Source organism: Pteropus alecto, unplaced genomic scaffold (assembly GCF_000325575.1).
Source record: "Pteropus alecto unplaced genomic scaffold, ASM32557v1 scaffold75, whole genome shotgun sequence".
NCBI lineage: Eukaryota > Metazoa > Chordata > Mammalia > Chiroptera > Pteropodidae > Pteropus > Pteropus alecto.
Genome location: NW_006440638.1, coordinates 11,372,438 through 11,397,632, shown reverse-complemented (window position 1 = coordinate 11,397,632; position 25,195 = coordinate 11,372,438). Strand labels below are relative to the sequence as shown.

Sequence of the window (25,195 nt, the reverse complement as noted above, 5' to 3'; positions counted from 1 at the left end):
AAAACATTAAATATTCTAAATATCCACCAGCAGTAATCTATTTCTGCAAATGTTGATACATGAATATGCCCATTAAAAGTTATGATGTGAGACATGTAAAAATATATAATCTTAAATGATAAAACTATATAATATACAATATCAAATATAAAAAATAGGTACATGGCAATAAAGACAAGAACACACAAAATTGACAGTACTTATAAAAGGTGATGGTTTCATAAATGGTAGTCCCACAGTCTTTCTCTCAATTTTTCTTTATTACTGTTTTAGTGTATTTTTAATTTAAAATATTAATATTTCCTCATCCCAGTGATACAGTAGCAAAAACATAAGGGGGTAGCATGTGGTGTATGGACCACAGAGTGATTTATAATACCAAAATATTGAAAACAACTCAAATATCCATCAATAAGAACTGATCAAACAATAGTATATGCATTCACACAATGAAGCATTATAACTGTAAAAAGAAATTTCTTTAAAAGCTCTATGTTCTACTACAGCGTGATAACCAAGATATTTTATTTAGTAAATAAAGTAAGCTCTAAAACAGTATAAATAATAAACTTTATTTTATGTAAGAAGGATGGAGATACAAATAAATATGTATATAAATGTATATATATGTTGGTGGAGGGTATATAAGTAAAAGTAGAGAAAATGTATTTTTTCTCACATTTTCAAATAGAAACACTGAAAAAAAAACAAACACTAATAAAATGGTGACTTATAGGGAAATATAAGGAATGGGGAGGGGCTAAGTTGGAAGCAAATGTCTCAATATGCTTTGTTATATAGCTGTGGTATCATGTAAATGTTTTATATATTCATGCAAAATTAACTCAAAAGTGGATTGGAGTCAATAAGGAAAGAACGATCTTTTCAGCAAATGGTGCCGAGACAACTGGGTATTCACATGCAAAAGGCCTAAATATGAGAACAAAGATGATAAAACTCGTAGAAGGAAACAAGTGAAAATTTCCATAACCTTTGATTAAGCAACAGCTTCTTAAACATGACACCAAAAGCACAAGTAACAAAGAAAAAGTTGGTAAGATGGACTTCATCAAAATTAAAAAAATTTTTGTGCCTCAAAAGACACCATCAAGAAAATAGAGGCGTCTATGGCCATGCCACCCTGAACAAGCCCAATCCCGTCTGATCTTGGAAGCTAAGCAGGGTCGGGCCCGGTTAGTACTTGGATGGGAGACCACCTAGGAAGACCAGGTACTGTAGGCGTAAAAAAATGAAGAATAAGGATTGCAAGCTGACAAGGTCCTTGCAATCTGTGAGTTCAACCAAGGACTGCCTTGCCTAAAAAGAAAAACAAAAACAGAGGAACACCTATAGAATGCGAGGAAGTATTTGCAAATCCTACATCTGATAAGGGTCTCGTACAAAGAATATGTAACAAACAATAAAGATGACTGAATTTAAAAACAGGCAAAAGATGTGAATATTTGAATAAATTTCTCCAAAGATATATAATGACCAATAAGCACATAAAAAGATGCTCAACATTAGTCACTGAGGAAATGTAAATCAATACTACAATCAGATACCACTTCATACACTGAAAAAAAAATAGATAATAACAAATACTAGCAAGAATGTAGAGAAACTGAAATCCTCATATATTGCTGGTGGAGAATGTAAAATGTTGTAGCTGCCATGGAAGTTGGTCAGTTCCTCAAAAAGTTAAATATGAGGTTACCATATGACCTGGGGTATATATCTAAGATAGTTTAAATTATATGTTCACACAAAAATTGTAAATGAATATTTATAGCAGAATTATTCATAACAAAAAGTGTAAAAAACTCAAACATCAATCATCTGATGATTCTATAAGACAAAGCCTGACATATTTCAGGTTTCAGCCTTCATCTGAGGTCCATGGAGTTACATGGATTCTCCTGAAATTATATGCAATATTTAGTATTTATCTGCTATGTGCATTTCTCTGGTAAGAGGGTCCTTAGCTCTCATAATATTCTCAGATAAATCTGAAATTCACAAAAATATTAAGCAATACTGGTACAACGTAAGCACTGTTTTAACAAGTTTACAAAAATACATAATTGATTAAGTTTGGCATAATCCAGTACTCTAAGAAACATGCCCAACAGCATTATAAAGGAAATAACACATGTACCACTACATAAGGTTTGATTCAAACTAATGGATTCTTCAATTTGTAGAAGCACAAAGATTTAAAAGACTAATTTAAATTCAGCATCTGTTGCTTACTTGAATGGCTAATGTTTCTTGCTGCTGACGGGCTTCTTCTTGGACCTTCTCTAGTGCTGCAGAAAGTTCTTCTTTAGCTTTCATTTCACGACTTAGAGCAGCTTCCTGTGCCTCACTATCCTTTGCAGCATTGGCTTTGTGGAGATCAGTAAGTTCTCTTAAAAAATTAGATGGATAAGTTTATTTAAAATAATATACAGTGAACTACATGGCCAAGGTTATGAAATTTCCATGACTTCCATGATATCCAAAATGAGGAAGAGTTCACCACATAATAAACACTGACTGCAGTGAGGACTATCCCTGCTGAATAGTTAGAAGTTCATATACAGCTAAGTTTATAAGCGTTGTTAGTGATAACAGAAAAAGGGTTTTTTTCAACATTTGCTCTGTTAATTGATATTAAATGAGTTGGATATTTACTCATTTTCTTACTTGTATGCACTATCAAGAGCAGCCTGAATACTTCTGTTCTTTTCTTCAAGTTCATCTACGTCTACTTGAAGTCGGCCAAGATCCTTCTCTTGGCGTTCAACCACAGAATTCAGTTTTTTAATATTTTCTCTATGTTGTTTCTCGACCTCTTCTTTGCCATCAAGGACCTATATCATTAAACGGATTGAAGTATTTTTCAATAAATAAGGTCTTGATAAATAACTGTATTCCAAGAATCCAAGTGTTATAATAACAAAGAAAAATCTTAGCATTCATTTATTAAATTGTTGGGAAAATCCTTTCAAAATTATATACCCCAATAAATCATTTAAAATGTTTTATAAACCATAGCCAACTCTTCATATACCAAGTAATAACAATATATATGTAGAGAATGACTAATATTCACCTGTTTTAAATGTTGTAACTCTTCTTCTAGCTCTTTAACTTTTTTGTTCAGCTTTGCAATAACATTTTCATTTTCTTTGTCTTTAGCTCTTAATTTCTTAATGATGTTAGAACTATGCAGCTGCTGTTTTGAAAGTTTTTCTCCTGGCAATGGCAAAAAATATATAAATTCAAATAATAACGATTCCCTAAGAATTCAAACAGAATGTTTTATCTAACCAGTAATATAAAATGATAGAGTATTTTTAAAATCACAATACTGTAACCACCAATGTTAAAGTGATTTGGACAAGAATCAATGATAAAATTACTAGGTGGAAGGATGGTGGGAAACAGGATATTTATAGTCTTAAAGAATCACTTCCACATATTACTTATTAGTTACAAAAGGGAAAATGTACTTTTACACTGGAAAAATCTGGCAGTCACCACCTTAACCAAACATTCAGTCTTGGCATCACCAATTGTGGTACAGCCTAACACTATGTATCTACTAATGGAATGGTAGGTACACAATATCATATTTATTAGACATGTGATCTGAATCTAATCATGAAGAAAGTGACAAATTCTTGAATGTGGGGTACTCTGAGAATCAACTGGCCTGGACTCTAACAAAGTCTTCAATTTTTTGAAGAAGAGCTAACTATCCTAGATTGGTGGAAAACAAAGAAGACATACTGACCAAATGCAATGAACAGACTTTGACTGGATCTTGGGGCACAACAAATGACCAGCTATAAAGGTATTTTTAGAGATAATTGAAATAAATGATAAAATATATGCTGGAATATACTTCTGAATTAATGCTGATTTTTCTTATGTGTGATTACAATGTGCCTGTGAAGGAAAATGTACTTGCCCTTGGGAGATGCAGACTGAAGAATTTAGGAGTAGACTAAAGATTCAGTGCAATACTATCAAAATTCCAAGGGCATTTTTCACACATACGCAAAGCAAACAAACAAAATATAAATAAATAAAAACAACCCTAAAATTCACGTGGAACCGCAAAAGACTTCAAATGGTAAAAGCAATCCTGAGTAAATACAAAGCCAAAGGTATCACATTTCCTAATTTCAAAACATATTACAAAGCTATAGCCATCAAAAACATATGGTACTGGTATAAAAAGAGATATAGACCAATGGAAAAAAATAAAGAGTTTTGAAATAGATCCACACATTTACAGTCAACGGATCTTCAACAAAGATGCCAAGAACATACAATGGGGAAAAGATAATCTCATTAATAATTAGTACTGGGAAAACTGGATTTCCATATGCAGAAGAGTAAAACTGGATCTCATCATGCACCAAATATAAAAATCATCTGAAACTAGATTAAAGACTTAAATGTTAAGACCTGAAACTTTAAAACTACTAAAATACAGGGGAAAATCTTTTTGACATTGGTCTTGGAGATGATTTTTTGGATATGATCCCAAAAGCACAGGCTACAAAAGTAAAAATAGACAAGTGTAATTACATCAAACTAAAAAACTACTGCACAGCAAAGAAAACAAGAGACAATCTACAGAATTTGTAAGCCATACATCTGATAAGGGATTAATATCCAAAATACATAAAGAACTCATATAACTCAATAGCAAAAAAGTAAATAAATAAGCCAGTTAAAAAATGGGCAAAAGTCACGGTCATTTCTGAAAGGAAGACAAATGGCCAACAGGCATATGAAAAAGTGATCAGCATCACTAATCATCAGGAAAATACAAATCAAAACTACAATGAAATATCCCCTTACAGTTGGTAGGATAGCTATTATCAAAAAGGTAAAAGATAAATATTGGCAAGGATGTGGAGAAGTGCGAACTCTTTTATACTATTATAAAAAAATCACGTTGTACACCTTAAATATATAGTTTTTATTTATTGATTATACCTCAATAAAGCTGAAAAGAAAGATTTTAAGAGTGGAATTTATGACGTCTGTCACTTACTTTCAAAAGGTCTGGCAAAAGGGTAGTACATGTGTGTACTGAAAGATATGGTGGAGGTGTAGCTAGATGTTAACAGTTGATGAATCAAGGTAATGAAGCAATCAATTATTTACTATGATGTGCTTTTGGCTTTGAGTCTTAGCTTTTCAGCTGTGAATTTAAAAATACTTCTGGGGAATATGGAAGCCCTATGTAAACACTTCCATATAAAATCAACATTTTCTCTAAAATGAAGTTCATTAAGCAAAAGAAAACATCAGCCCACCCTGACTAAATTCCAAAATAGTAACATTTGATATTAATACTTTAAATAACTTTTTAAAAAATAGTAAAACCATGCACTTAGCCCTCCCTTAATATTATACACAAGGCAGTTACTGACTTCAAGACATCTTGAGATAAAAATTGTTTTATCAATTTTTCCTTCATTCTTCTATTTTAGTGTTTAGACTGTTTTGTAATTATCTTTGTACTCATATTTCCCTCTCATTAAACTGTTAGCTCCTGAGGGGCGAAAAAAAAATTGGCATAGATGACAAAGGTTCTGTTCATCTCTCTGGAGACCAAATCAAAGTTGTGACAGAAACAAGGAGCAAATAGCAAGGAAAAATTGCCTGGAATCTAGGTGAACAAGCCATACAATTAGGGAGAAACCTTAGAAATCACCCTACAATGGCAGAAGGTAGGATGGGGCGAGGACGTGAGGCTGCCTGGTCCTAAGCGGTTGAATGGGACAGAGGCTGCGCAGTGGTAGCAGCAGACGCCTCTTAAAGGGGCCGCATCCACAAGCGGACTTTCAAGGTGATGGACCTGCTCGCTCTGAGCACCAGTGTCAGTTCGGCTGCGCACTGGGCACTAAGAACTTATAGGACACTCAGGTGTTGAAGTGAGCGCTGAGGCGAGATTCAGAAGTGCCGGCAGTATCCACTGTTCCTCTGTTGAGCCCTCCGCTCTCCCAGTGCACAGACTCATTGCCGCTACAGAGGTTGCTCCACCCAGAGGATTCCCTGAAACTCCGCCTCCCCCAACTTGCTGCCCACCCAAGCCACATCCAGGTATGTCCTTGGGGAATCAAGTGCTCTTTGCTGAGCAGCTCCAAGACTCACACTGGTGGCAGCTGAGTAGCTGAACCCCTCTCAGGGCTGTGCCATTGGACACCTGCTACACAAAGCCATGCTAATAAAACTGGGCGACTTAAGAGCTTTGCTTAGTACATAGAAATAGACACAGAAAGGCAGCCAAAATAGGAAGATAAAGAAGCAGGAACTGTATGAGAAAACAGAACAGGAATAATGGAGTCAAGCAATCTAACAGATGCAGAGTTCAAAACACTGGTTATAAAGATACTCAATGAACTTAGAGGAAATGTAGAAGAATTCAGTGGAACTTTAACAAAGAGATAAAAAACATAAAAATGGAAATGGAAATTATAAAAGGGAACCAGTCAGAAATGAAGAACACATTATCTGAGATGAGAAGCATATTAAATGGAATAAACAAGAGTGAATAAAGGAGAGGATGAAATGACCGATATAGAGGATGGGAAAACCAAGGACACTCAATCAGAATGGCAAGAAAAAAGAAGCCAAGACTATAATAATAATTCGAGGAGCTTGTGGGACACTATTAAATGTAAAAATATCCCTGTCATGGGGGTACCTGAAGGAAAACAAGACCTTGAAGAGGTATTTGAAGAAATAATGAAGGAAAACTTCCCTAACCTAAGCTATTTGAAGAAATAATGAAGGAAATAGACATAAAACATCAAGAAGCTCAGAGAGTCCCAAAAACCAAGAACCCAAAAAGGCCCACACCAAGATGCATCATAATTAAAATGCCAAAGGTTAAGTATAAAGAGAGAATCTTAAAAGCAGCAAGAGAAAAGCAGCTACCTACAGGGAGCACCCATAAGACTGGCAGCTGAGTTCTTAAAAGACACTATGCAGGACAGAAGGACTTCATACAAAATATTCGATGTAATGAAAACCCAGGAGCTACAACCAAGAATACTTTATCCAGCAAAGCTATCATTTAGAGTCGAAAGATAGACAAAGAGCTTCCTAGACAAAAATAAGCTAAGAGAATTTATCATCACCAAGCCAGTATTACAGGAAATGTTGGAGAAACTTCTTTAAGAAGAAAACACATGTATCAAAAACAGGAATAAAGAATGGTAATAACTACATTCCTATGAACAAGTACCTCAAGTGGAAAAGAATTAAGTGCTCCAACCAAAAGACAGAGTGGCCGAATGGATAAAACAAGATCCCTACATGCTGCCTACAAGAGACTCACTGCAGATTAAAAGACACACACAGACTAAAAGGAAGGGGACAGTAAAGATATTGCCTTGATGGACCTAGAGGGTACTGTGCTGAATGAAATGGGTCAGCTAGAGAAAGACAAATATCGCATGATTTCACATACATGTGGAATCTAAAGAACAAAATCAACGACAACAACAAAAGTGGAAATAAACTCGTAGATACAGAGACTACTTAAAGGGACACTAGATGGGAAGAGGGATGAGGTGGACAAAACAAGGTAAAGGAATTAAGAGGTACAAATGGATAGTTGTGGAACAGACATGGAGACGTAGCGTGGGGAAGGTGGTTAATAATGTTGTAATAAATATGTAAGGGGGAAGGGGGTACTAGTTTTAGTGGGGTGATTACTTTGCACGTTATGTGGATCTCTGATCACTATGCTATACAACTGAAACTGGTATATTATTGTATGCCAACTATAACTGAAAAAAAGATCTCACTGAAGTGTACACAAGCAATTAATTTTCTATTATACTTCAATAAAGACAGGGAGAAAAAACCCTGAAAGCTCCTGAAGGACATGGAGTGTGTTGTATTTATTACTGTATCGAACACAATATTTGATATACTAACTGTGAAGTATTAGCTTAATAAATGAAAAAGAAAAATTGGGTAAAACTAATTTTTAAATATAAAGTGATTGTTTCCAATTGTTCTCAAATACTTACTCTGGAAATTCATTTAATGTTCAATGACTTAAGCACAGAAATTTTCAACTCACTATTATTTATAATATTAACATTTTAGAAACAAATGTACAACACAGGAAAACAGTAAGATAAATTACGGTATATCCATATAATGGACTTTAATATAGCCATAAATAATGGTATCAAAGTATTTAATGGCATAGGGAAATGTAAAAGGGAGATTGCAAATTAGATATATGATCTTAATTATGTTTAAAATGTGTTAAAATGCATTATAAAGGGACAAAAAGAAATTAATAGTTTCTTATAAAATTGGATTATGGTTTATTTTTTCTCTCTTCATATACTTCCTATAACTTCAAAACTTACTGCAAGTAGCAAGTATTGTTCTTTTAACTAGAAAAACTTTAAGAAATGAAAAATCAAAATTCACTTAAACTCCTTTTCCAAAACTCTCTTCTTTCATGTATTACATAAACTAATTTTAGTGTCTATTTGTAAGAATTTAAGTCATGAAGAATCTTTAATTTCTATAACTCTTATTATAAACCTTTCCATAGAAAAGTGCTTAATAACTAAAAAATTAAAACATGGATATAATGAAAAATCACTATCAAATGCCAGACGAATACAAAATACCATAGAGTACCCAAACTAGAGACTCAGACACTATAAAAACTCCAGAATTATAACCTTCAAATATCTTGGTTTAAATGACAAGCTCTAAAACCTGTTACAAGCTTTCCTCAGGAAGCATAAACTTCTATTTTTCAGGGAGTTATTTTACCTCCCTAGAAACAATGTTACAGATATATATCTCTGCCTCTATAAATCTTGCTCCCCATTTTTCCATACACTGTCACATACCACTTCTGAAATTTAAGTCCAAACCTTCCTTGCTCCAATATTTTTTTTATTAGGAAGCTACAGCCAGTTATGTTGCAAGTATTTTTCTTGTTTATACAATATTTTTCATAATCAATTAAATACGCACCTTCTTCCATTAACCCTTGGATCTGCTCATCTTTCTCTTTCAGTAGGTCTGCAGTTTCACTGCTATTTAATCTAGTCGCAAGTTCTTCTTTTATACTTTTGATTTCCTAATTTTTAAAAAATGTAAATACCATAAAGAATTACTTTTCATTGAAAAAATTTTTTTCAATTTTTTTTCCATATTCAAAAAAGTCATCAATAATCATATTGTTGATAAGAATCCATAAATTTTGTCCTGTTAAGCCAGATTTATTACCTTGGTTAATTAAGACTAAGGAAATAGCTTTGAAAATGTTATAGAAAACCTGAATTCAGACATAAACAGGTTTTAATATGGAAATGTAAATGAGAATAAGTTACATTTCAATACCCTTCTTGAATATCTCTACATACATTTTCTACAAACATTATATTTGGAACATTTCAAAGAGTACACGTCCCATCTTTCACTGTATGACTTTTCCTCATTAAAATTCACTGCATTTACAAGTGTGTTTGTGAAATGGCAGAAAAACAATTATATAAAGTTTGATCTACTTTAATAAAGCAGAGATTCAGCAGAAACATGTCAAGGAGGTAGTTTACCTTTTAAAACTAATGGAAAAGTATGTGAAGAGTTCTGAGTTAAAATCTGGTTTTAAGAAATGCTCTGAAACTAAACAGGTAAAAAAACTAACATTAGGTATTTAAATCATACTTTAATCCTCACAACATTCCTATGAGGAAGGCACTTGTATCATTCAACTATGTAAATAAGAAAACTAATACTCAGAAAAACTGAGTAAACTTTGAAGGTCAGAGAGCTATTAAAGTGGAGAATTATGACTTGAAACCAGGTCTGTGAATCCCAATGCCCATCCTCTAACCACCCACAACATTGCTATCCACTTTCCAACTATCAAAATTTGATTCAAATATCAAGGTCCAGTAAGACCATCATATCTTCCACAAAACCGTCCTCATTTCCCTGGTCAGAATTCATCCTCTGTGATACCATTCCAAACTGCTCATTCATTTCTATCTATAACTTATTATAGATAAGTACTATATAGTTGCACTATATAGTACATTATAGTTGACAACTAGTACTATATAGTTGACATTGTCTTCTACCACTAGAAAAGCAAATTCATCACTTAAGGTAATTACTAAACTTGGTTGGTTACCAATTTCTGAAATAGCCAACTATTCCAAATTATAAGAATTAGAACAATGGTTCCTAACCAGGAGTAATTTTGCTCCCAAGGAGACATTTAGCAACATCTGGCAACATTTTCAATTAGCACAAGTGATATGTGTGCCGGGCAGGGGGCGCTGGTGATTGGGGTAGAAAATGGGGAAGGGAGGGTGATACTATCATCTTTAGGAAGGGGCCTGGGCTAATAAATACCCTACCATGTACAGGACAGTCCCATACAACATAAAATTATCCAACTCAAAATGTCAATAGTGCTGAGGTTAAGAAATTCTACATTAGAATAAATCAATATTATGCCTCTAAGAGTCACTAACAATTAGAAATTATTTTAAAATTATTTTGACTTGAAGCAGCATATGTAATATGTTTGAAGTGGTAGGAAAATAATAAATGAGAGTAAAGATAAATTTTATTTATATAGTGCCATTTAGATTTAAGTGTTATTTATTTTGATAGGATTATCATTTACAAAAATTATTTTAGGGATCCTTGCTATGTATCTTGCAAGAACTTATACATAAGTTATATAGACAAGTACTTCCTTAATATTTTTTAAAGTATCAAAATTGAAGGCACATCTCAAAAAAAATCTATGTCTCTATGATTTAATATTATTTTAAACTTCCATTACCTTTTTAGCAGCATCTCTCTCTTTGCAGGCTAGCTGAACTTTCTTTTCCGCTTCTGCAATTCTTTGAGTAAACTCATCTTTCAAGGAAGAAATGCTGCTGCTTTCTTCTTTCACTCTGAACATTTCACTAAATTTAAAATAACACCGAAACTGAGGACACTTATTTATATATTCCAAAGGTAACAAGATGAGTTCAGTTTGCAAAATGAAAATATCATTGTCTTCAACACACACCTTACTAAAATAGATTGATTTTAGGTCTGTTAACTTTTCAAAGAAAAATCACCTGTTTAAAACACTTCAAAGAAAACCTATTCATAACTGAAAATGTCACAATATTTGATATGTAAAAATAAAAAAAAGGAAATTAAATTTTTCATTTTTGAATCTTGTGTCACAGTTTACCAATCACCTCTTAAGGTACACCAATACTCATTTTTTTAATATCACAGTTTTCTTTAAAGACATGTTTTACATCTCTAATACTAAAAGATTATAAATAATAAGGGAAAAGAGATTTTTTGTTTTTTTTGGAAAACACCTATCTTCAATGCCAAAGATAATATGGTAAAGAAAATGTGAGGAGAAAAGAAATCTCTAAAGTTAGAACTGAAATGCTATTCAAATTTCAATAATTATAAACAAGTTAAATTATAAACCATTTTAATTTAAAAAAAAATTTAAATAATAACCAAGTATATGGGCTTTATAAGATGTGTAAAATTATTCACATTTGTAAAATACTTACTCTTTCAGATTATCATAAGCTTCTTCTAGAAGCGCTTTTTCTTTACTAAGAGATAATAACTGAGCTTCCCTTTTATCGAGTTTCTCATTCAGAAATTCAAGTCTCTGGATAAGGAGAATACACAAAAGTCAAACATTTAACTTTAAAAAACCATTTCTATATGCAGGTGATGGGTTAAAAACATAACCTAATCACTATAATAAAAAAAAAAGTATTAGCTCATAAAAAGAATTAAAAATAATATTGGGAACATAATAAACACAGTACAAGAACTCATAATATAGCTAGCTGGTAGGAGGACTACCACATAGCAGGTGGGAGTATTAATTAGTAAACTGCTTTGGAAAACAATCAGGCAATATCTAGTTGAAGATCTACATACCCTTTGATGTAGAAAATTCTACTTTTAGGTATGCCTTAGAAAACTCTTGCATATATACAGGAACATTTAGAGCTATTTCTAACAGCAAAAACTTGAGAACAGTGTGCATGTCCCACCAAAAGAGGAAGAGAGAGAGATGTAATCAAAAAAGATAAAAGGGCTTCAAAGCCTCTAACAATGTTCTAGGTATCTTAGCTGGGTAGTGGATATACAAACAAGTGTGTTTTTCTATATTATTCTTTAACCCAAAAATGTAACATATAATTTTTTTATGATACATTGCATTTAAAAATAAAAGTAATTTTAGAAAAACTATAGGCATGCAATTTTAAAATCTCTAAAAAAATCTGTATTAAGTAAACAAAAAGGAATGGTTAGAATATTTTATTCCTTAGGCCCTGCTGAAGCAGTGATAAACATGCATGAAGGGAGAGGAATGTGCCTTTTGCACTAAAAAAAAAAAATTCTTACCTGATTTAGGTCTAATTTAGAAATCATTTACCTTACGAAAATAGTTCAAAAATATCTTACTGATAATAAATAGTATTGGTTTCTAGAAATTCAAACTGCTAGGTGAAGCTACAGCATGGCATTTTGTTTGTGAATAATATTAAACCAAGGCAAGAAAATCTTCTTTTTCTTTAACATTAAGTAATTCAATACAGGCACTTACAGGATATTTCTTCAAGACATCCTATATCTCAGAGTTTATTAAAGATGCCAAATTCAATTCAATTTCTATATCAAAAAATCATAGGGAAAACCAAAACTGTGACTTAATGTTAGTTAAAAAATTTACACCACTTTCCTTTTATACGTATTAGGTAGAAGCAATTTGTCATTCCTAAGCAATGCCTTTGTTCACTGAACATTTCCCTTTCTGAAGATAGCTATCAAAAGAAAATATCAAAAATAATATAAAAGAGAAAAGGAAATGGGAACAAAACATCAAGAAAAACATTAGTAATTAATCTAAAAACTAAATTTTTCATTTAAGATTTGCTACAAATAACATGAACATGCAAAAAATGTTTTGATATAAGAAACCCATAAAATAGATTTGTTTTAGCTTCTCTATCTACAAAGAAGTTGAAGATATTTGTTAATATACAAAGACAGTCTTTCGCAAACTGACGAATTAATGAGCATAGTATAACAGAATTATAAGATGCTAAGGATTCAACAGCAAAAGCATAAGATGAAAGCTTTTTTAGGTTTAGTTATATTGAAATATCAACTTATGTTACTACAATAGTTGCCTTGGAGAAATTTCAAATAATTTATTATGAATAACTCTTAAATTTTAAAGTCCTTAATGCCACATTTAAATGGCAAAATACCTATTTTTTAATCAGTATAAATCATGATGCATCACTAAATATTAAAAACACATGATTTAATCTCTGAAAGCATATCCAAAATCCCCTTCGAATTTCTAGTTACCTTGCAAACATCTTCCTTCCCAAAAAGTGCTTCTGGCTGACTTTCAGTAGCTTTGCACTGCTCAGTCACCTTTTCTAAGACAGTATGTCCTTCATTTATTGGTGTAGAAGGAAACAAGATATCAGGCTGTTCACAATTAACAGGAGTTGCACTTCGTCCACTTTCTTCCATTTCGGTTTCTTCAGTGGGTATTATTAATGTTTCATTTACTTCTTGCTCAGATTTTCCTTCAACAGATTCAACTATTTTAGTCTTTGGAGTTGAAACTATAATAGGTACTAAAGCATATCCCTTGCTTGACAATTCATCATCTGAATTGATTTCACTTACACTTCGGCTATCTAATGACTGTACACTAAACGAGTCTATTCTTTCAAAAGCATCAGAAGAACAGCAACTTTCAGTGAGTTTTTGGAAATCATCTAAACGATTATATTCAGGACAAGCAGATGCTGAGAGAAGCTGAAAAGATGTCTGCATTAAGTGAAGACTTGATTTTGAATCCGTATTCTCTTGTCTCGAACTTGCTGAGCTCTCACTTATTACACTTTCATGATCTAAAACTTCAATATCACTGGTGGTAGAAGTACCTGATGAGAAGGTACTAACAGGAGGAGAAGGTGTATTGCTCTGTCTGTCTTCATGTTTTTGTTCCTTAGGTTCAGAAGCCACATCCTTTGTTTCTGCTGTAGGAGACTGTGTAGACATATTAGATACATTTTCTCCAGTCGTTTTCACATTAATTACACTCTCAGATACTTTCAAACTTATGGTTGGCATCTTTATATCAGATTCTTTATTAACAGTTTCTTCATGTTTGCCTTCAGTTTTAGATGACAGAGTATCTACTGCCAGAGTTTCCCCAGATGATACACAAAGAGAAGGGTCTTTTACTTGTGACTCAGTTGTTTCTGTTCTTCTTGACTGTCCTGTGTGCAAGGATCCCTGTAAGGTGTTTTTCACTTCTTCTTCTAGTCTCTGTGATTTAGCTGGCGGTTTTGATACCACTGGGCTCTTCTGAATGGTCTGTACATCCGTTGGAGAGAGAAAGGCACTGAAGAAAGTTTCAGATTCATCTACCACAGTTCTCTGAACTGGCTTTGTAATTGCTTTAGGAGAGGTTACTGGTTGACTCTGAGGTTCGGTCTTTGATTTTAACCCCCAGGTTGAAGTATCCCATCCTCCACTGACAGGGGGACTTACTTCTTCGACCAAAAAAATAAATAAATAAATAAATAAATAAATAAATTTAAAAAGGATATCTATTATATTATAATATAAATTAATATTATAATTTATATAAGTCAATATAAATGGTTTTTTTTAAATCTATAGAATTCAACCTATAATTTGCACCTCTTAAACTCCTTACTTACCACATAATTAATTAGTTCATGGGTTAACTTTGGGCCTTCAAGAGAGGAAGTAGTGTGGAACTGTCCAAGAGGAACTAGGAACAAAGATAAAAGACTTCTGGCCTACCAGAAGCAAGTATGTTATTCCCTCCCACAACAAATTAAGAAAGTAATGGTATCTTATAAAACCCATGCTAAGTCCAAGATATATATGATGCATTTCACAACAGACAGTATCTTCACTTACAGGTCATGTGCAGTCATGGCAAATTGTTGCTACCTTCTGATCAGAGAGTTCCATCTTAATTTTATTCTCGTAACGTCAATAAAAAATATATAGTTGAGTGCTAGACAAGAGGGCAACAATCAAAAACTGAACCTAAAATACTTCTAACAAATGTTCTTTTCCAAAGATCAAAGTAAACTGATGAGAACAGTAACTTCTCAAGGACAAATTCATTTTCATCCACTTAATGACAAGCTCATTCTCCAAGTCCCACTCTCCAAACTCACATTTTATGAGAAAGTTTTATTCTCTTCCAAAATTCCAAGTTATGTCAGCAATTAGGTCATATGAATTTCAGAAATGGGCATTTTTATTAGAATTATTGCTTTTAGAAATAATGGCAGTTTACACTAGGATTTTTAAAAATACTAAGGAGAAAATAACTTTTGTGTGGGAAAAAACAGTATCAGTCATAGAAATATACACTATTAAAAAAACCTAATGATAAAAAAATGGCATAGTCTCTAAAATATTTAAAGCATTTTTAAAAAATTCTGCCTTTTCTAAATTCAAAAGTGGCTGAGCAGAATTATCATAAGTTATGCAAAATTAGAAGCTGGTGAGGAGAGCACAAGTACCTAAAAGCTCCTAAGAGTCTATCCTTTAAAATGATTTTGGAGGTATGTAGAAAACTTCAGTTTAGAGGGGCATAATTTATATCCATTTGTTTAGTATATGAAAACAATTTTAAGAAATGTAGAAAACCAAAATTAAAGATGAAAATGAACAAGAAAGATTAAGTTGGCTAATTAGTTTAATTTATTGAGTCATCTTAAGGAACTACATGTCAAATGTTGACTCTTAGAGATATGTTTTCTATAAATCCTAGCATTATCTGATATCCACATAAATTACTTCATACTGAAGACTGATAATCTTGTAATGATGGCAATGTAAAACATAGACGATCAACAAACATTTATGGCATTTCATTAAAATTTAAGTCTATTCTGGATAACCTATTTTAAAAAATGAATTATATAGAACAATTCAAGCCCCAGGTTTCATAAAATAAGTATCCTTATATTTAAAACTTATATTGTCTCCTCTAAAGTTCAATAATTCAAATGTGGGGTATGTATGTCAAAGGAAGTTGAGCTACTCCAACAAGGTAAAAATCTTGTAAAAATAAGAGCATGACATATATACACACATAGGCCAAAATGTCTTAAAGTGAGATACCTCAAATTTAGGTACTGACTTTTTTCGACGATGTAAAATTAAAATTAAAACCCAAAAAGGAGTAGTCAAGAATAACTTACTCTTTTTCACAGAGGTCACACGCACCCCAAATCTGCAAATCTTTACCCCACACACCAATATGCTAAACTGTTCCTTAGACTTAGAGCCAAAAGCAACGGAAGATCGCTGAAAGATTAAGCTCACCTGTTTGGAAATAAACTGTGATGCAAGCCCAAAATCTTGGGCCACAGTGTCCACGGGTAGTATTTGCAGCATATTCTGCCACTTGCCCGCTGAGTGGCCTATAAGTTACTTACCCTTTCTGGGCCTCGTTTCTGTTAAACACGGATAAGAGACCCTAACTCGAGGAGCTGCTTTGCAAATGAGAAAGCCATAAAAAGCACATTACGCGCTACTAAGCACAAAATGCTCCCTTAATGTTAGCGACTGTTCCTCCTGTCCCTGATGTACTTCGGTTCTTGGCTCCAGGTCCCAAGAGTGCAGCGATTCCAGAGGGTTGTGACTGGAGCTCCGTCCAGGGAGCGCGTGGGGACAAGACCATCAAATAAAGTCCCTTTCATCTGAGGCCCGCAAAACCTGCACCCAGGGCCACAGGCAACGAGGAACATGGGGACGGATTTTCCCTCGGCAAAAGAGCGAAGACAAGTTGGAAACAAAATAAACCTGTGAGGATGCCCCGGGGAGAAATGACTTCCTCAGAACTCTCTCGTGAGGAAGGATCCCTGTATACACCCCTTCACCTGTTTGTTTACCTCAGAAGAGAAGCCTGCAGGAGCCTAAGGCTGCTCCTCTCCTTACCCGGCTCTCCGTAAGGAATGGTCTCCGCCCAGGCGCTCGGCTCCTCTTCCTGGATGTCTAGGACTCTGTCGATGGACTTCTGGGCCTGAGACAAGGCCTGCTTAGCGAAGCTGGAGAGCTGGGAGGCGTTGAACCAACTCATCTTCCCTCCTCAGCCGACAGCGGTGGCGGCAGCACCAAGCGGGAAGGTCGAGGGTCAGGCTGACTGGCGCAGGCCTGGGGAGGGGTACAACCTCGCTCCCTTCTCCACTCGACGGCTTCTGTTAGCGGGTACCCATGACCCGAAGTCTCCCCCGAAGCCGGGAGGTTACCCTCGCCCTTCCCACAAGAGACGAAGAACTGGACTGCGCATGCGCCGGCTTCTTCCACGTACACACCAACCAAATCCCGGAGCCCCGAGTTCCGTCGATAGACGGAAAAACAAGACGAACGTTGACGTCACATCCGGGAACCAAGTTGCCATTAGTTACCGAGGAACGCGGAACAATTTCTATCCACAGGTCTTCTCAGCCACCCGAAAACTGCAGTTACGAGCAGAGGCTGATTCCTTTGCGAGGAACAAACGAGTTTTCATGTGGGTTCCTTCCTAGAAAATAGCTCACGTACTAAGAGCTAGTGTCTTGCGAGCCATAGGGAAATTTGGGACTCGCATTTCTCTTACTTAGCACTTTACCTCAAATATTTAATCATTTCTATGTTAACTTGGCCTTAAGGAGGAATCTTGAGTTCCAGTTTGCCTAAAAATACTAGACATTGTATAAAAGACCTGCTCCAGCCTGATGGAAGTAAAAAGCCATCTTCTACAGTGAGTTGCAAGCTAGAATATGGGTAAAGAAGGCACGATCTTTCCCTCCCTTACAAGTCCACTCTAGGCCCCAGCCAAAACAAACCTGGGAAGCACTAATAAGCCTATTACTCAATTAATGTGTATTGTGCATATTATTTAAAATACAACTTTTGCTGTGTGTACTCCTCAAACATTTAGCTATATGAAGAAATCTAATTGGTGGTCTTCCTAATCTAGTCAGTACCTGTTTGCTTTGGCCCCTATAATGTTAAAAATAAAATTCTACCAAATTTAAAAGGCTATATTTCATATAAAAATCCAATTTCTAGCTGATTTTGAAAAATATGAATAACATGGAAGAGTCAACAGAAGTGGTTGCCCTTTTAACAAATACTTTTCATTCCAGTTTGTCACAGATCTTACTACATTCTCTTATTACACCCTTCCTGCTGTGGTTATTTACCTAACCCGTCTGTCCCTTATATTTCAACACTTTACCCCACTGCAAGGAACCAAATCATAAGGGCTTATTTTTCTTTAAAAAAAAAAAAAAAATCAGATTTAAACTCTGCCTGCCCTTATGTTCTTTAAATAATTTTATTTAACTTCAATAAAAATTTACATGTTGAAAATCTTGCAGTTTACTAAATCTACACAAGTAGCAATAAATAATTCAGGTTACTTGTTTATCTAAGTAGCTTGAGAAGGGGGTTTGGGGTAGATGAGGGTTGGAACCCCTCTTCCAAGACTTCTAATTGTACAATTGTGAGTAAATGACTTAAACTTTCTAAAACTATTCAGCTCTCTGGAGATACTGTCACCTTCTTCACAAGGGTACTTTGAGAATTATTATTGCACCTGTATAAAGAACTGAATGTTAGTTCCTTCATATTCAAAAATTTATACTGAATCTGTAACTAAATATTTTTAAGCAGAGAAATTTATCCCATATACTTTTATAATGAATCTTAAAATCATTTGTCAATATGGAGCTAGAAAGAATAATAAATGAAAATTTAACCCAATGACATGTAATCAGAGCTTCTGAATAGAAAACTGCCATCTAAGTCAACAACGAACAGTGAAAACACATACTACATGTTCCCACACTGATACTAAAACTCATTTTACAGTAATTATGCTTGATTTTGTTTTAAGCCTTACTCTATTTGGGGGGGGGGGACATTTTAAGAGACCTTAATATAAATAGTTATTCCATTTCATTACAGTATTGTTAGGCAAATTAAATCAGTAGATATTTACTGTGGCAAAAGTATTAATTCGGGGATCATTTCATAAATTATATAAATGCCTAACCAATGTTCTGTATACATGAAACTAACAATAAAATTAAATGAAAAATTTTTAATCTAAGTACAATAAAAATTGTGTATAATCCTGCTGCACATTTCAAAAGTACTACAGAACTACAGAACTATTAACTATCCTTAATATATTTTAAAAAGTTTCAGAGAGAAAAGTTGACAATATATGATTTTATTAATAAATAGTGCAAAAGCATCAGTGATAACTGTTTAAACATTAAATTTTTTAAACATCCATGTCTTGGTTTCAATGTTGTGCATATTGGCCTCTATGGCACTGTAAATAAACACATGAAAATAGTTCCCATTTCCATGCACAGGTATTCAGCTATAACACTATTTACAAATTACTATGGACAGGGTAACCTCTGCAGTAATTAATATTCGGTAGGACAGCCACAATTAAATGAATATTAAACAAGTAAGATGTAGGCTATGTTCAATATGCTCTAGATGTCGTTACAAAATTTAACGTTATTTGAAACTCAACTTTCTTATTTTCTTTAAGGGATATCTTTTGCATATGTGGGTGCTCAAATGAAAACTGAGGAATGCATTCTTTGACCATAATAACAAAATTCACATACACGAGGGTGTTTGCCTCTTCCTTGAAAAGAAGCAATACATTTGCTCATAATCTCTCTCCAGGCATTATTTACCATAATATTAATGAAAATACTTATAAGCATCAACCCCAAAATTGTGTTCAAGGGAAAGTTATAAAGTTAAAAAAGAGTGGCTCATTATATAAAAAGTCAAATTCCAGCAACACTAATGCTAAAAATGAATCAATTAAATTTCTTAGCATTCACGAAGTATATTTCCATAAGTTTTCTATTATGTGCAGATTTATTTTCCTTAAGAAGTAAAATGAAGTTTGAATAATACAGTCTGTGGCGTAGTGACATCAGCAACTGCCAGTTCTTGGCCGTCAACAAGTCCCAATTCTAAAACAGAAAAAGTAAAATTAACCCAAGCAAAAAAAAAAAAAAATCTCGAAAACGATAACAACACACACATATCCAAACTATAGAGTATTAAGGTCATGATAAATATCAAAATCCAGTTCTCTTTAATCAGGTGAATACTATATTTGACTTCTTAGAGATTTTTAAAGATTCTACTAAAAGAGCAATTAATGCCATTACTGTTTCTAAAGATATAAGTAATTATGATATCATCATTTGAGGGTATTAAGATCAAATCTAGAAGCATTTGTTACTTTCTCTAAAGAAGAAAGAGAAATTGATTAGTAAATAAATATATTCATTTAAAATACCTTTCAGTGTCTTGGAGAGATTTGGCCTTGTTCGTTCTTCAATAGAGGTTACTGACTAGAAAACAAAATACTTTTAATGTAAAGCATATTAAATGAAATTAAGTTTTTAATATAATTTTGCAAAATAAATAAAAACTGAACATTTATCACCTGTAAGTAAAGTGTTCTATTTTTTCCCTCTAATGTGGCTGTGATGGCTGGAGATTTCATCTGCCTAAATATAATTATGAAGGAAAAAAACCATCAAACATCACTTTTTAAAACACGATTCTAGTTTTTAAAGTTTTAAAATCTTAAAACTTATTCTACAACAAAACAAAAGTCCAGAACACTTACAGAGAAGCACTATTGGTTAAATAATCCAAAACCTCCTGTAGTTTAGCTGATGGAGAAAACTGAATATTTTGTGGCAGCTGGCTACAAGCTGGACAGTTTTCCTACATATATAAAACACAATAAATCACAGCAGCAGATGCACCAATAAGTCTCTTTACAACAATGAAATGAAAAGTTGTTTTATAACCATGTTTATTTCCTATAAACAAACTCTAATGCTTTAAAATCTGCTTTTCATAGGCCATTTTTCCTAAATTAGTTATATAGTTATTCCAAGCTATACTAGAAAAGATATATAATAATTAGGTTTCTGGAAGTTAGAAAATACTTAGGGTATGGGCAATTTTATTCATATTTCTAATCAGTAATTAATATTTAAAAATTAAAGTATGCATTATCAAAAAAGTTTTCAGTAGTATAATACTAACCTTCCTTTCTGCTTCAAATGTGTATGTGTACAGTCCATCTACATCATTGAATACCAAGTAGTTATTAAGGGGAATATATGCACTGTAATGAAAAAAATGTTTATCTTTAAATAATTGAGCCAGATCAAAACAGAGAAGTACATACACATTAAAAATGAAACCCATTACCTTGTGGCTATTTTAAAAACCTCAGTGGCACACACAGCTGAAGAAGGGAGAAAACAGAGGTGTTTTAACTTAATGAAAATGAGACAACTAAAATTAGTTTTTAAAAGTCAGTTGTAGATCAGAACAGATAAATTTACAAGCCTATTGATTAAAATATAGGTTAATATATAATCTTATATTTAAAAAACTGGAAAAGTTAACAAATTTTATATTTGTTTTGCATAATCCAAGTGAGGTTAATATTACATGTTTTCCTTTCTCTTCTTTGAAATAATGAGCAGACTGTCATACCAATTAAAAAGAAATGGTACTAAAATGTCACCCTACTGCAGAACACTTCATGACATAATGTTAAGACAAAATATATACAAGTTCCAATAGCTTATTCTTTTTTGACAGCTTAATTATACTATCCACCCAAGAAGTTATGAAATTCTAGAACACCAGTTTTCTGAGATCAACTGGCTAAAAAAATGTCAATTTAGATATTGAATCAAAAACTAAAGGTAAGAAACAAAATTTAAGCAGCGGCCTTTTTTCTCACCTGCAATGACTGCATTTGTGGAAGCTACCGCAGGAATGATTCGTTTTACTACTCCTGAAAAAATACACTTATTAAAACATGTTGGTGTCTTTTAAAAAGCATGTATCTTAAGTTAGACAGTATAATTATTAAATATCATTTCATAACTTGATTTGCCAGGCTTTCAAGTCACAAAATAGACTTAAATTTAAGCATGAAGTAACCTTCTTTTATATTCCCATCATTTTGTAGCATGTTCAGAAGCTTAAAGAAGTTAGAGTAGCCAAAAAAAAAAAAAAACCAACTCTTCACTAGGCTTCTTATAAAGATGAGACAATAATAGCTAACAATTAGAGTGTTTATTGTGTTCCAGGGACAGTGTGAAGATTAAATAGATATTACTGGCCCACAGTATTTTCGGTTCGCTCTACAACTTGTACTACACAAAATATTAAACACAGTTCTCTATTTTTACCCTTTTTTCATATCAGTATTCAGATTAGGAATGAATAAAGCCCCATCTTATACAATTTTTTTAAGTACAAAATAAATATTCTATAACTATACTGAATTGTTTATTTTAGAAAACAAAAACTTCAAAGAAAAGTAGCCATATTAATTATCTTGAAGTGTGAGGGAGCATTGAAAAATGTAACTTCTGGTGTAGGAAGGTTTCCAAAACTTAAGAAAAAAAGCAAATACGTGAAAGGAAGATAGTTAAGAAGTCTGGAAAGCTGTTTTTAAAATGTTAATTCTGACCATATGATTACATTTAATTTCAGAGAAGAAGAAATAGGGAGGAGCTAACCTAATGATGGTTAAACTGGAAGTTCTCCAGTGAACCACATATAGTAGGATGTACTGAAAGGAGAAACAGGTTGTCACAAAAAATGAGGATAAAAAGAGACATGGCCCAATAAGAGCATTACCAAAATAATAAAGACTCCCTCCGTCCCCCACCCTTCAAAAAAGCTGAACTTCACTTCTAATTTTGCTTCTGTACTCCTTGTCAAATCCCTCAATCATCAAGTTGTAAAGCACACACCAAGCCCTGCTCAAAGGTATGGAAGAATGAACAAGACTACATATTGAAATGAGTTTACAGTTCCTGATAAGGACGAACTGAATTCATTTAATTCAGACAATTACCAAATCTGTACTATATGCCAGACACTGTTCTAGGTGTTATGATGAGTAGCAGTGAAAAAAATGACCTGCTCTTATAGAGCTTTCATTCTGGTGAGGAGATAACACACAAGTAAATACACAGGAAAATTTCAAATATGAGGAGTTTTATGAAGAAAATAAAATGAGGTATGTGTTACAGGGTTGACAATGGTAGAAGCACTCCATTAGACTGGATGGTCAGGGGAGACCTCTTTGAGGTGATAATTTGAGCTGAAATCTAAACCATGAGAAAGATCAAGCTTTTGAAAGAGTATTTCTGTAAGCCAGGAAGGGTAAAGGTCCCAGAGCAGGGGTATGAAATATTTCTTGCATAGAAAAATGAAGCTACCATTAATTCTGAGGAATTGTAAAAAGGTAAAACAGTGAATGGTTAAGAAGTCATTTTCGGCTGAATAAGAGAACTGGTTACATTGATATCTGAGTGATAAGCAGATAGCCTTGAGGGAATTCAAGAAAGAGCAGTCCAGGCATAAGGATCAGGAGAGCTCTACAGTGGAAATGAGCTTGGTGTATTCAAGGAACACAAATCATACACCTGAAACATACTGGATTTTGTTAACCAATGTCACCATTAAAAAAAAACACAAAGCGGGTCAGAATAGGGGGAGTATAGGAACCAACAAGTAGTGTGTAAGAATGAACTTTTCAAATGACATTATTAGAATCTCAGCAAATTTATGGAAATAATCACCGAAGACAATGGCAGATTTTCAAAATGAAGACCAAGTTCTACCTTGGGAACTCTCTGATGATCGTGGACAAAATTCCAGAAAGGATAAACTGTGAGTACCTAGACTGGGAAGCACTGATCACTAACACTGAACATTATGACTGTTCACTGAGATAAGTTATGTTGGACTGTTCTCATTTAGTTACTATGACTACTTTGGCAACCCAGGGAAATGTGGAAGATAGTATATCCAAGCTACGGCACAACACCTGGAAAGGTCTTTCATGACATCCTTGTGAACAAGACAAAAAAATATGAAGTACTCAGGAAGGTCTGATCAACAAAATGAGATAAATCTAAAATTTAGGGCCAGACCAGAAGTATGTTTCAGATGTCAGTTCTCTGCCATGTCAGTCTTGTTAAATTTTTTAATTATTTGGAAAAGAGATTACAAGAATATCATCATCAAGATAATAGGTGGAATAAAACTAGAAAGAACAGATAAGTTAGCGGGCATAAAAGAATATATTAGAGAGAGAAGAGCAGGTTTTATTTAAGAGAAAATTTGTTAGGACCTATTCTTGAGTATAAAAATAACAAAACTACCGCCTCCCAAAACTGCTCTGTCTATGACAGGCAGATGTGGCTTAGCGATTGTATATGTGGAGAAAACTAGATTTTATTTTATTTTATTTATTTTTTAACATCTATAGCACCTGGTCTTCCTAGGTGATCTTCCATCCAAGTACGAACCAGGCCTGACCCTGCTTAGCTTCCGAGATCAGAAGGGATCGGGCTTGTTCAGGGTGGCATGGCCATAGACAGAAAACTAGATTTTAGTGGATAATAACCTCAAAAAAATCAAAAGTATAGTATCAAGGTAAATAACAAGCAAACAAACAAAAAACTCTGCTTTCCTCTAAGACTGAATCAATTATCAGAATTATGTGAAGGCTATTTATCTAAAATAAAACCAATCCTAGAATGCTACATTCTAGCCTAGTTAAGAGAAGTATGGATAACTGAAATATAGTTAGAGAAAAACAACATAATAGAGACTTAAAGTCATGTAACATGTCAAAGACTTAAAAGAACTAGAGAGGTTCATGGCAGTGATAAAGATATGGAAGGAATGTGATCACTGTTCTCAATATGTTAAGTGCTATTACTTAAAAGGGAATTAGATTTATATATGGTGTATCTTGGGACAAAACTCAGATCAAACTAAAGATGGAGATTTTTCCTCAATATATAAATAATTATCTAACAGTCTTGTCCAAATGTGGAACAGACTGCTCCAGGAGGTGATAAATTGCTCTTCAGTGAAGGTAAAATGAATGAGTCAACTTGGATGCATTAGGGTCTTCTTCCAACCCAAAGTAAATAAGATTCAATGATTTTATTAAAGTCTTCCTCGTAAT

At 33.6% G+C, this 25,195-nt stretch overlaps 2 protein-coding genes, 1 non-coding gene and 1 pseudogene across 7 annotated transcripts in view; 1 reads left to right on the top strand and 3 right to left on the bottom strand.

Moving 5' to 3' along the window:
• The window catches only part of TMF1 (TATA element modulatory factor 1), a 31,922-nt gene extending 14,485 nt beyond the window's left edge, over nucleotides 1-17,437 (bottom strand). Inside the window, exons 1-9 of one of the 4 annotated variants that reach the window (XM_015593757.2) lie at nucleotides 17,071-17,437; nucleotides 14,805-14,878; nucleotides 13,429-14,640; nucleotides 11,604-11,707; nucleotides 10,856-10,982; nucleotides 9,028-9,133; nucleotides 3,098-3,240; nucleotides 2,689-2,855; nucleotides 2,254-2,410 (exon numbers count right to left, since the gene is read on the bottom strand). In XM_015593757.2, coding sequence (XP_015449243.1) covers nucleotides 2,254-2,410; nucleotides 2,689-2,855; nucleotides 3,098-3,240; nucleotides 9,028-9,133; nucleotides 10,856-10,982; nucleotides 11,604-11,707; nucleotides 13,429-14,640; nucleotides 14,805-14,878; nucleotides 17,071-17,212 — 2,232 coding nt within the window. In that variant the 5' untranslated portion in view covers nucleotides 17,213-17,437. Of the gene's footprint in view, nucleotides 1-2,253; nucleotides 2,411-2,688; nucleotides 2,856-3,097; nucleotides 3,241-9,027; nucleotides 9,134-10,855; nucleotides 10,983-11,603; nucleotides 11,708-13,428; nucleotides 14,641-14,804; nucleotides 14,879-15,030; nucleotides 15,131-17,070 lie in introns of those variants that run through there. The other 3 variants (XM_015593759.1, XM_006917482.3, XM_015593758.2) reach the window with 3 other exon arrangements.
• LOC112484509 lies at nucleotides 1,124-1,242 on the top strand. The gene has a single exon (XR_003048035.1). It is a non-coding gene; the product is annotated as a 5S ribosomal RNA (ribosomal RNA).
• A 1,901-nt stretch (nucleotides 17,438-19,338) lies between the features above and the next one.
• Nucleotides 19,339-25,195, bottom strand: part of UBA3 (ubiquitin like modifier activating enzyme 3) — a 20,425-nt gene continuing 14,568 nt past the window's right edge. For both annotated transcript variants that reach the window (XM_006917480.3, XM_006917481.3), the window contains exons 11-17: nucleotides 21,938-21,991; nucleotides 21,394-21,430; nucleotides 21,226-21,307; nucleotides 20,798-20,898; nucleotides 20,612-20,675; nucleotides 20,462-20,516; nucleotides 19,339-20,129 (exon numbers count right to left, since the gene is read on the bottom strand). In XM_006917480.3, coding sequence (XP_006917542.1) covers nucleotides 20,041-20,129; nucleotides 20,462-20,516; nucleotides 20,612-20,675; nucleotides 20,798-20,898; nucleotides 21,226-21,307; nucleotides 21,394-21,430; nucleotides 21,938-21,991 — 482 coding nt within the window. In that variant the 3' untranslated portion in view covers nucleotides 19,339-20,040. The remainder of the gene's footprint in view (nucleotides 20,130-20,461; nucleotides 20,517-20,611; nucleotides 20,676-20,797; nucleotides 20,899-21,225; nucleotides 21,308-21,393; nucleotides 21,431-21,937; nucleotides 21,992-25,195) is intronic.
• Nucleotides 24,479-24,597, bottom strand: LOC112484353 (annotated as a pseudogene).